The sequence below is a fragment of the Mytilus edulis genome, chromosome 5, assembly GCF_963676685.1.
Source record: "Mytilus edulis chromosome 5, xbMytEdul2.2, whole genome shotgun sequence".
Taxonomy (NCBI): Eukaryota; Metazoa; Mollusca; class Bivalvia; order Mytilida; family Mytilidae; genus Mytilus; species Mytilus edulis.
In genome coordinates, this window is record NC_092348.1 from 80,547,672 (window position 1) to 80,560,514 (window position 12,843).

Here is a 12,843-nt window from a genome sequence, read left to right on the forward strand (position 1 = left end):
CAATAGTATTATATTAACAAGGACTCTTTACATGTTATTTTTCAATATGATTTATAACTTTAATTGTTAGATTAGTATGTATATGAAATGAAAAATTGACATCTATGTCAACGGATCCTATGTCAATACAAGCTTAAGGAATTTAAGTGTGGAAATGGTTTGTAATAACAATTGTTTGCAAAGGCTTTAGTCTACATATATGTTCTAGTTTGGTTTTTTTTTTTATCTCTTATTAACTCTGTCATAGACTTTTATGATCAGTCGAAGTGCAATGAAAGAGGGCGAAAGATACCAAAGGGACAGTCAAACTCATAAATCTAAAATAAACTGACAACGCCATGGCTAAAAATAAAAAAAGACAAACAGACAAACAATAGTACACATGACACAACATAGAAAACTAAAGAATAAACAACACGAACCCCACCAAAAACAAAGGGGTGATATCAGGTGCTCCGGAAGGGTAAGCAGATCCTGCTCCACATGTGGCACCCGTCGTGTTGCTTATGTGATAACAAATCTGGTAAATAGTCTAATTCGGTAGGTCATATTCATGAAAGGGAAGGGGATTGTAGTTACGACGTAAGGAACATACCCGATATCATTTGTGAAACGGTTATTACGTAACGGTCAACCAACTCGTGATGGCATCCGTAAAATTTACGAAGGGATGATTTCAACTTCACCATTTGGAACTCTGGGTTCAATAGCTTCCTTGTGAGCAGCAACCCTTTATCAAGAAAATCATCACAGGAAATGCAAGCACGGGAATATCGTATCAATTGGGAGATATACACCCCGTATGCAGGTGCTGCTGGAATGTTGCTACTTAGAAATGGAAAGTTGAAGCTGAAATCATCTCTTTTGTCGTAAAGTTTTATTTTCAACCGACCCTAATTGTCAATTTCTAGATGTAAGTTAAGATATGAGGCTGACTTTACTGTAATTGTAGTCTCCTTTATCTCTAGTTCTATGGGATATATGCGTTCCACATAGTCACCAAATTTTGAATTATTTAGTGAAAGAACATCATCTATATAGCGGAAAGTAGTGAACAGTAGGGGAATGCTTTTTAAAAATAGTTTTCATCGAACATGGTAATGTGATTCTTTTTCCAACTGTTAAGAAAGGAAACTGATTTTTAAAATAAGGAAAAACGATACCAAGCTCGATCACAAACATACGCAGAAGAAAAGAAAGGAACACAATGACCACAGAAAACGATAGAAAGACAAACGCAAAATAAAAACAAATGTATCAAAATAGCACTTGTCATAACTAAACAAAATTAAGACTTCAAAGTGGCCAATAGTTATCAAAGGTACCAGGATTATAATTTTGTACGCCAGACGCGCGTTTCGTCTACATAAGACTCATCAGTGTCGCTCATATCAAAATATTTATAAAGCCAAACAAGTACAAAGTTGAAGAGCATTGAGGATCCAAAATTCCAAAAAGTTGTGCCAAATACGGCTAAGGTAATCTATGCCTGCGATAAGAAAATCCTTAGTTTTTTTAAAAATTCCAAACGAAACTGCGACTTGATCAAACACTTAGTTCATTGGTTGTCGTTTGTTCATGTTTTCATATTATTTTCTTCGTAAACTGTTTGTCCGGAAGTAGGTATTCTCAATTAAATTATTTCATATTTTTGATTTCGGACCTTTTTATGTCCGACTTTAACATAGATACTCCATAAGAAGATATCAGCTTAACCACTTTGCACATGTGATTCATTATAGCTCCCTCTAAAGCTGTTGTATTTTACGGGAATTATAAAAGGAAACGCAAGTCCTGGAATATCGGCATTTTATACAAAAGTCTTAATGTAATGAAATTGTCGTTCTTTTTGTTATTCTTGTAGTCTTATTATTCCAATATAAGATAGCACATTTCTTTCTGTATTTTTCTCATATGCTTTAGTAAGTCCCTTTTGTAAGTATACTGATCGGGACTCATGTTTGGAAGTAGTGATTGATTAAGAAGCTGACTTACCAGATGTTCATGTTCAATGTCATGTGCATGTTCATGATTAATCTTAGAACTAGTTTTGCCAAATTGTTTTGCAATCAGCTCTTGGAGAGTCTTTATTTCATTTGATTTTCTCCTTATATAGTATTGGCAATTATTTGAGCTTCCCGAATATTATCACAATCGTCAAGAACCCTACATGCCAACCAGTATATTTTTTTGATTTTTTTCTCAGTTTAGTTGTTGTCTAATTGAACTTTACGGAGGCCTTGAATTTAGTCTTTAAATTGATTCAACTCGTGTACAAAGTTCTTGAGTAACAAATTATAATGACGCTTGTTGATAAAACATAAATAAACTTATATAAAAATGTATGTCCAACGTATGATAATAGTTTAACGATTATATAAATGCATTGCAATCGAAAATATCGCATATGATATCAATGTTATAAGTAAACAGATAACGCATGTGGTATGATTATTACATTTTTAATTGATTGACCGCAAAAACGAAATTAAAAGCGGGTTAAACAGTTAACATCGCGGCAACATGTATGTACATGTTCTAAACATTTCATCATGTGACTGTCGTGTGTTGTTGTCTTCCAACTGTGTTTGTTGTTCATATTCTTCGTAAAACAAAGGTCTGGTTTAACTCTTTTGAATTTGTAAGATTTTGTTATTTCGTTACTTTTTAAATATATATATATATATATATATATATATATATTATTAGTAGTGGTCTGATTGCCAATGGATAACAGCTGTCATATTCCTAACTTGGTAAAGATCTTTACTTATGTAGAATATGGTGGATTAAACTTGTATTATATCTAGCTAAATAAAGTATGAGACGGTTGTGAAAAGGTATGATCGACTTTTTATAACAGATACAACAATTCGACCCAACAATCTGATAAGAAAAGATTCGATATATCATTATCGCATTCAAAACCATTCTAGGAACATTAATGATCATACAAGTTATATTGAAAGTTTAATAATTGTCAGTAGTTGAACTGATAACACTATATCAGTGTGACTTATTAGTAAGTTTAAAAGAAAATAGACTATTGTTGTTCGTTTGTTTTTTCTACATTTGCTAGAGGTTTAGGTAGAGGGTTGAGATCTCAAAAACATGTTTAAACCCGCCGCAATTTTGCGCCTGTCCCAAGTCAGGAGCCTCTGGCCTTTATGAGTCTTGTATGATTTTTAATTTTAGTTTCTTGTGTATAATTTGGAGTTAAGTATGACGTCCATTATCACTAAACTAGTATACATATTTGTTTAGGGGCTAGCTGAAGAACGCCTCCAGGTGCTGGAGTTTCTCGCTATATTGAAGACCCATTGGTGCACTATAACCACAACAAAACGCACAGAAAAACCCAGTTTTAAAGAATTCCCGTTCCGATAAAGTAGAATAGGTAAGAAAAGAAACCATACGGATTTACTGTAATAAACATAACTCAAAATAGAACAAAATGCTTCTAGCCATCACTCACATATCAGCCCAAGACCTCAATGTAACTTAAAGAAAGATTATGTCTTCGTCAATGTATATTTTAACAATTGTTTTATGATTTTTCTATCACTAAAAGGCTAATAACATGAATATTGGTTGATATCTTTCCTCTTGCATTATATTTTTTTTCTCGGGACTAAATGCATGTACTAATAATACAGTCTTATTCATTTTACTTAAAGTAAGTATTTCAAATAAAAATATAAACTCGAATAAGTAATTTAATAGAGAATTTTATTCATTATATACCCAATAAAATTATATTAATATATTCAATACTCTATTAACCACGAACAACGACGACAACACGAGTACTAATAATAATTGTGTGCTCATATCATCTTCCTTACTGTAATCTATCACAGTTCTGGTATCACCAAAAGGTTAAGTAACAAATATACCGAAAACCAAGCAAAATTTCTTAACAAAATGGGAAAAACCTATCGCTCAAAAACAGATTAAGTTTATCCTGAATTGGTACGGGCATTTTCGTGGCATTTCCGTAAGCAGAACACTGTGTTTTTTTTAATTTGAGATGGTATCATTCTAATGACTAATTGAGACTAAACATACTAATAAGTAAGCAGTTTTGTAATTGTTTAATCAACACAAAATATAATATGATAATAATGATAGTGATAACAATTAAAAATTGTTATTGAAGTATATTTGACACCTATCACATTTACTAAAATTTCAAATTCAATGATTTTACAGTTGTGTATCTCTTTATGTCATTGGCTAGTCACTTCAGAGCTGGAGCGATATTGTCTTTTTGCTTGGTTTTCTTTATTATATGATAAACGTATTTGCCCTGACTTTCATATGTAAAAAGGTTAAAACAGGAAAAGCATCACAAATATGTTTGATGTATCACAGTCTTGGTAAAGAGCTGAAAATATTCACAGAATAAATACAATAAAACACACACACAAACACACTCATAAATAAATTTATGTGTAGATAATACAACAATAAATAAAGATTTAAAGCTTAGATATTAAAAGTATGAAAGATTGCTAATTAAAAGAAGGCAAATAAATCATGTTTAGATAATCCTAAAAATTATCAACTAATGAAAGTTAATCTGTTGTTTTAGTAAGACCTCTTCCAATGTATTCCTTCTACTTTTGACTTTATTGTTTATTACCCGTTTCAGCTGGTAAAATATCTCGATGTTCTTGTTTGGTAGCTGAATCGTTTACGGAATATATTTCAACCTGTCTTAAACATTCAGTTGTTTCTTTCTTTAGTATTTCGATTTTTTCATCGTTCTTTGAATACACCCGAAGAATTTCCTCTTGAAATGTTTCTGGCAAAAACAGTGAGGTCTGGAAATAAAACAAATAATACCATTACCGAATAACATTTTCATATTGATATGTTTATGAAACAAAGACATTTTTGTAAAGCAATTTAAAAAAGTAAAATGTGTCATTTATAGTATGTATGTATCTCTATAAATGTCACAAAAACAGTCAAAAACAATACCTTATTAAAGTGAATAAAGCAAAACAATTTTTTTTTATATTAAATCACGCTTAAGCTAATACCTTTTTTGACGTGGTGCTTGGAAAACAGTCCGTATCATTATCTTTGGTATAAAAATATACTGAGGTGATCGGATTGTCTGTTCCTTTTCCATATGAATAAGTAACTTTCTGTGAAAGAAAATACAAATAGAGTCACAGGGAACGTAGAAACGACCGGTTTATGCATTGGCAATTGCATATCATATCAATATTAAGAACGTGCAAGCTTCTTATTGGCCATTACAATGTTCATTAAATTAATTTTATGTCTTTGATGTAATATTTGAAAGTATTCACAATGATTTTGAATGGTGTTAAATGAATCAAAAATTATGTGACATGTGTTATCGTATTTAGTTAGAAATTAAAGCAGTATCCCATACATCAACATATCAAACACATGGCAAATTGAGAACTTGAAAGTTATTTATGATCAACCGGAGATGAAGACAACAACGACAAAGAGAACCAATATACACAATCTACACAATATACAGTTGTAAACAATAGACAGTTTTTTTAGTTATACATAACCTCAAAACTTTCCCAGGTATACACGACTACATTTGTTGAAGCAGCCGTAACTGTTTGAGGGGCCTTTCTTGGTATGGTATGTCAAATACTAGTTTTGTAGTATTGAATGTGTTTCTATGGAAAGCCAACGGGGTCAAAATTACTACTTCGTATCTTGACTATTAGTAAGTTGTAACTGTGTAATTTGTCAATTTGTATATTGATTTTTGTAACTTGTCGGTTCGTAAATGTAAATGTAATTGTAAACTTGTAACTGTATGATTTGTCAATTTGTATATTGATGTTTTGTAACTTGTCGATTCGTTAATTGTCAGTTTATAATTTGTAACTGTGTGACTTGTCAATTTGTATATATTGATGTTTTGTATCTTGTCGATTCGTTAAATGTCAATTTGTAAACTGTCAATTTATTAATTGATGTTTTGTAACTTGCCGATTTGTAAATTGTCAATTTGTAAATTGATGTTTGTATCTTGTCGATTCGTAAATTGTAAATTTGTTAATTGATGTTTTGTAACTTGTAACATGTCAATGTGTGAAATGTCGATGTGTGAAATGTCATCGTTGTATTATGGCAACGATCATTATGACGACAGATGGCGCTCGGTTTCTTCATCGGTGTATAAGCCTCCTGTAAGTAGGAGTACCTCCATATGGAATATAAACCTAAGTAATTTTAATCAATTAATAACAGCAAATGCCTCTAAAAGAAAGCAAAACAAAAATTGCATGTTTTCAGGATCCCAGTTTTATTTTGTTTATTGACGTGGACTTTCGTTCCAGAACGGAAACTATATAAAATACATCCCGACTAGTTCAGTCCCTCGACGTAATCGATCTCTCCTAATTGCGAGGTTAATGAAATAGTCGTTGATCAGTGGAATATTACGACTGGATTATTCAGGTAAATACAATAAGGAGATGTGGTAATAAACCATATGATTGACAACTATCCACCAAAGCTAAGTTCAAATAAAGTCGATGTAAGCAAGTATAGGTAACCTACGGCCTTCAACAATGAGAAAACCTAATACCATGTTGTCGGCTATAAAAAGCTCCACAATTACTGGAAAACCCAGGTACTAGTTATAAACAATTTCTATTAATCCAAAAATGCTATTATATATTAATATACATGCTTACTGAATTTTTCTGGTCATGAAAGGTAAATATTGCCGCTTCCAGCTTTCCGTTCAATAAAAGTTTACAACCAAAAAGACCAAAATATTCACGAGTCCCTCGATTTCAACAGCCGCTGAACGCCCAGTACTCCCGATATGAACCCACCCGGTGCCACATCTCCTTATAGCCCGGCAACCTTACCAGATCTGATCGGTGATTATCCGAAATTATTCACGATGTTAAACATTAAAGCTATTTTTTTTCAAATTTGCATTTCATTTAAAATTAAAAAAAATCATTTGCAATAAATTCGTAAAAATATAATCCTAATATTCAATTGACAAACCAGGTTGTATTTCGCCTGGCTCTCCTGTCGATCAGTCAGCCAGGATCCCATGCAGGCTACAATTTTATTCTAAACATGACCCGAAACATTCCCCTGGGCCAAATCTCAAATCATATGCAAATATTTTCATTGTGAAATAAAATTAGTGTTAGCATATTGGAGATAATTGCCTCTGTCATGCAAATGGCGAGATGGCAAGATCTTTTCTCTGACAAGTCAAATGGATAGGGCATCACTTTGGTTTAAACTGGGAGTATTAGGAGGAAGGGGGAATCTAAAAACAAATGTTTAACCCCGCTGCATTTTTGTGCCTGTCCCAAGTCAGGAGCCACTGGCCTTTGTTAGTCTTGTATGATTTTTAATTTTAGTTTCTTGTGTATAATTCGGAGTTTAGTATGACGTCCATTATCACTGAACTAGTATACATATTTGGTTAGGGGCCAGCTGAAGGACTCCTTAGGGTGCTGGAGTTTCTCGCTGCATTGAAAACCCATTGGTGGCCTTCGGCTGTTGTCTTTTCTATGGTCGAGATGTTGTCTCTTTGACACATTCCCCATTTCCATTTTCAATTTTATGTTTATCCCCTAATTGAAACCGAGTCCCTGTTATACATGCCATATAAATCAAACAATGCATTTATCTATTTGTTTGCTGTACATATGTGATTTAAAATACTTTGGTATATATTCTATGTAGCGGTGCTCCTACTTACAGCAGGAGGTTCATGATACACCGAAGAAGAAACCTAGCGCCATCTGTCGTCATAATGTTCGTTAGCACAATACAACGATGACATTTCATACATTGACATTTCGCACATTGACATTTCACACATTGACATTTAACGAATCGACAAGTTACAAATCATCAATATACAAATGGACAAATTACAAATCGACATTTAACGAATCGACAAGTTACAAAACATCAATATACAAATGGACAAATCACACAGTTACAAGTTACGAAGTAAGAATTTTGACCTCGTTGGCTTTCAATATGTTTCTGCATAGATATCTCATATAGAACACTAAAACGGATATATATAAATGTTATCAAATCTATTTGTTATTGTGTACTAAAAGAAAAGCAAATCGTTTAAGTAATATTTATGTATATGTACGTACACTTTTTTAGTTCTTGCAAATTGCTCAAACTCTGTTGCTTTAAATTTATTCACATCACTTTTCTATACAACTATGTACAAATATATCCTCTCCGAAATTGTTTTTATTATATAAAGGTAATGTATCTGTCATCTTATGCTTTAGAATTTTCATTGAAACCCCAAAAATGTTATGCAGCCTCATTGGATATGTTGGCCTCGAGTTCGGAGGTGTGTATGTTTGAAACCCAGACAGAAAAGAATAAGCATATGCTGCGTAACTGCTAAGCATGCGTCATTGAGTTCTTCGTACACTTGCGGATGAATCTGATACCATCCGCGGGGGTGTTCGTGTTGCTTAGTCTTTAATTCTCTATGTAGTGTTTTTAATACTGTTGTTTTTTCTTTTGGTCTTTTTTGTCTTTTCGCCATGTCGTCGTCTGTTTATGATTGACAAATGAGTTCAAATGTTCCTTTGGTATTTTCATTCACTCTTTTTTTTTATTTGCCACTGCACGTTCATTGATAGAAAAACGTCATCATCACTCTGTAAGATTTATTTCTTTTTCAATCAATCTTTTCTTGCTTTTAAACCATCATTGACATCGATTGCTTGTAAAAGATGGACGAAAGATACCAGAGGGACAGTCAAACTCATGCATTATTCGAAAATAAACTTACAACGCCATGGCTAATAAAAAGACAAACAGACAAACAATAGTACACATTACACAACGTAGAAAACTGAAGAATAAGTAACAAAAACCCCACCAAAAACTAGGGGGGATCACAGGTGCTTTGAAAGGGTAAGCACATTCTGCTCTACATGTGGCACCCGTCGTTTTGCTCATATTATCCGGCCAATAGTCCAATTCGGTAGGTCAAATTCATGAAAGGGAAGGGGATAGTAGTTACGACGTAAGGAACATATCCGATATCATTTGAGAAACGGTTATTCCATAACGGTCAACCAACTTGTGATGGCGTCCGTAAAATTTACGAAACAATGATTTCAACTTCACCATTTGGAACTCTTTGTTTAACAGCTTCCTTGTGAGCAGCAACCCTCTATAAAAACAAATCATGATTTTAAATGCAAGCACTTGAATATCGTATCAATTGGGAGATATATACACGGCCGTATGCAGATGCTGCTGGAATGTTGCTACTTTGAAATGAAAAGCTGAAATCATCTCTTTTGTCGTAAATTTTTGTTCTCAACCGACTCTCATTGTCAATTTCTTGATGTAAGTCAAGATATGAGGCCGACTTAACTTTATATGTTGTATCCTTTCCCTCTAGTTCGATGGGATAGATGCGTTCAACATAGTAATAAAATGTTGAGTTTTTTAGTGAAAAAACAACATCTTTATAGCGGAAAGTAGAGTTAAAGGATATTGCTAACTTCTTATCTCTCTCCCAAACAAGTTCCTGTATGAAGTCAACCTCATAATAATAAAGAAACAAGTCGCGGGAAGAGGGGCACAATTGGTTCCCCTTTGACTGCCGACAGTCTGTTGAAAAAACATGTCCTTCGAACGTAACAAATATTTTGTCAATCAAGAAATTAAGCATCTTGATAATGTCATTTTCAGAATTTTTTTTGTTTGAATCAGAATGATCCTTTACAAAGTAGGATTTATCCCTCCCTAAGACAAGATACTTATATCTACGATGGCCATTCTTTTTTATGAAACAAAGCAATACCAACTCTTTCAAATTATCTTTTAATTTGGAATGTGGAATACTTGAGTAAATTGTAGAAAAGTCAAATGTTTTAATACTATTGCAAGATGAAAGAGAGTTAGATTGTTTAAACTCTAAAAGATCTTTGAAATTTTAAAGTATCGACATCTGATTCACACAACCTCTAGAATTAGCAGTTTCGCAAAAACTTTGAAGCCCGCATTTGATTGCTGATAAAATAGATGTTAATAATTTAGAAAGACGTTTTGTGGAGCACTTGGAAGATCCAGCAATATACCATTGTTTGTAAGTACACTTATGTAGTTTAGTTATCCAATACAGTGATGGAAGATTCAGTTCTTCATCTTTGGTTGAAATTCCAAAGGAACATAGAACATACCTATTATTATTCAGGATTGCCTCTTTGGTAAGTGTCGTGAGGGTATATGTTGAGTTTCCAAGTGAATTGTCAATACCTAATTCGTTTATCAAGCAGTTAATGTAATGAGTTTTACACACAAAAACGATGTTGTTTGGGGCTTTATCTGCTGGGACAACAACATATTTTGTAAGGATCAATATAGTTGTAAAAATTAAACAGTTCAGCACATGTTTCATTCAGAGATTTTAGTTATTGATCGAATAAGAAGTGTTGTAAATCAAATAAGGGATATTAGGAACAACACATTGATTGTAAGATACTATAAAGGAAAAACGGTCGCTTATATGTCGTAATTTGATATTAATTTTAGTCAGTTAGTAAGTGTCAATTATCTTATCCGATAAAATAAACAGTCGTTTACATAGTAAATTTGATATCGTTTGAGGTTGAATTGCAAAAAACAGCTATATAAGATACTTGTATACATGTCGTCAATACATAAAACGTACTCTCAAATCTGTAGTTTGTGTCTTTTTGTAGTTGGAATATATAAATACCGGCCACTTCCACTCTGTGTTTTATTTGTATGTGTATCCATATGATGAGTTTAGCCTTTTTCAACTGATTTTAATAGTTCATACTCATGTTGTACTGTTTCACCACTGTCTCATGTTAGGGGAGGCTTGGGATCACGCTAACATGTTTAACCCCGCCACAGTCTGTACGTACATGTATGTGCCTGTCCCAAGTCAATAGCCTGTAACTCAGTTGTTGTCGTTTGTTTATGTATAGCATATTTGTTTTTCGTTCATTTTTTTTAGCTGAATTAGTCTGTTGGTTTCTCGTTTAACCTTTGTCATTTCGTGCCTTTTATTGTTGACTATGCGGTATTAGATTTGTTAATTATTAAAGGTCGTACGGTGAGATACAGTTGTTAGTTTCTGTGTCATTTTGTCTCTTGTGGAGAGTGGTATCATTGTCAATCATACCATATCTTCTTTTTTTTATAAAAAAAAATGTCTGCTCGTAAAACATTCGCATGATGTAAGCTTCGATCTATTAGACGAAATCGTCTCTCAGAACAGACACAAAACATCCATATTACATGTATAATACTGCTTTTCTAATTTGTAAGATTAACCAACAAATAAAAAAGGATTCGATTGGATATATTTTTTTTTCAGTAATTAAAAATTGCATTCTTCGGATACCTATTTCGGGTTTCCAACTTACATTCTGAGACACTTTACCAATGCATTGACTTGGTCAACCTTGTAGATTAGTTGAAATTCTCAAAAACACTGATACACATATGATTCTTTAGACGTGTTGGGTATCTTATTCTAAAATTTTATTTGTTCACCAGAAAGCCTATCAAAAGAACTATAAAATCTTACTTGCACTGCAAAATCATCTTCGGTGAGTTCTGTCTGCAGCAAAAGATTTTCCAAATCTTCACCTTTTTCTTGAACTTTCTGAAGGATAGAAGTTCAAAGCAAAGGTATAGTATACTTTTTGGTATAAATTTGAGTTCAAAAAACGGGACGGACGATACCAAAGAACATTCACAATCATAAAGCGAAAACAAACTGACAACGCCATGGTCAAGAAAGGAAAAGACAAACAGACAAATAATAGTACATGTAACACAACATAAATTAAAGACTAGGCACTCCCCCCATGGTGCTCCGGAAGGGTAAGCAGATCATTTCCTACGTGTGACATCCGTCGTGTTGCTCTTGTTAGTATTAGTCCAGGAATGAGTCTATAAGGTGAAAATATTTTTCTTATTAAGTATTTCTTATAAAAAAATTTAATTGAAAACTTGTCTTATATACATTTTTCTGAAATATAATGAGCATTATAGTATAAAACAATGCAGCTTTAATTGTGAGCTTCCGAACTGATTGAGGGTATTGTCAATTTATGTGTGATACAGGTATTTTGTTTTATCTATTTCTTTTGTGTGTGTTACTACTTTAGTACAAGTAATCTTGATGTACAGTTCTAAAGATGCAAATCAAATGTACATGAGTAAAGCTGGATATAAACTTTACATCTGTAAAGGTGTATGTAAACTGTACATCTGTAAAGTTGTATATCAACTGTACAGCTGTATATAAACTGTACAACTGTAAAGCTGAATATAAACTCTACATCTGTAAATAAAGGCAACAGTATTATACCGCTGTTCGGACTCATAAATCAATTGAGAAAAAAGCAAATCCGGGCTTCAACTAAAACTGAGGGAAATACATCAAATATAAGAGGAGAACAACGACACAACAGAAACACAACATTGAAATGTAACACTCACAGAAACAAACCATAATGTAACAATGGCATATGACTGTAAATAAATTAAAATATTTAGATTTAAATTATTACATTATACTGTTCCAACTAAAAAACTTGTATTGTAATGGAAAGTAACTAAGACAGATAAGTGCAATTTTTGTAAGCAAGAAGAAAATTATGCTCACTATTTTCTGAAGTGTTGATATTTGAATAATTTTTTGCAAAAAGTCTATGAACTCTTTAAAAGAAGTAAAATAGATTTTGATATTAAATTGCAACTTCTGGTATTTGGACATAAAATCACAAATAGTAAATATTATTTTTTGAATTATATACTAACAGT

The 12,843-nt window shown here is 32.7% G+C and overlaps 1 protein-coding gene across 4 annotated transcripts in view; it reads right to left on the reverse strand.

Moving 5' to 3' along the window:
• Window positions 1-3,533: 3,533 nt before the first annotated feature.
• Window positions 3,534-12,843, reverse strand: part of LOC139524547 (deoxynucleoside triphosphate triphosphohydrolase SAMHD1-like) — a 46,159-nt gene continuing 36,849 nt past the window's right edge. For all 4 annotated transcript variants that reach the window (XM_071319397.1, XM_071319400.1, XM_071319401.1 and 1 more), the window contains exons 12-14: window positions 11,600-11,677; window positions 5,049-5,156; window positions 3,534-4,826 (exon numbers count right to left, since the gene is read on the reverse strand). In XM_071319397.1, the coding sequence (XP_071175498.1) occupies window positions 4,632-4,826; window positions 5,049-5,156; window positions 11,600-11,677 (381 nt within the window). In that variant the 3' untranslated portion in view covers window positions 3,534-4,631. The remainder of the gene's footprint in view (window positions 4,827-5,048; window positions 5,157-11,599; window positions 11,678-12,843) is intronic.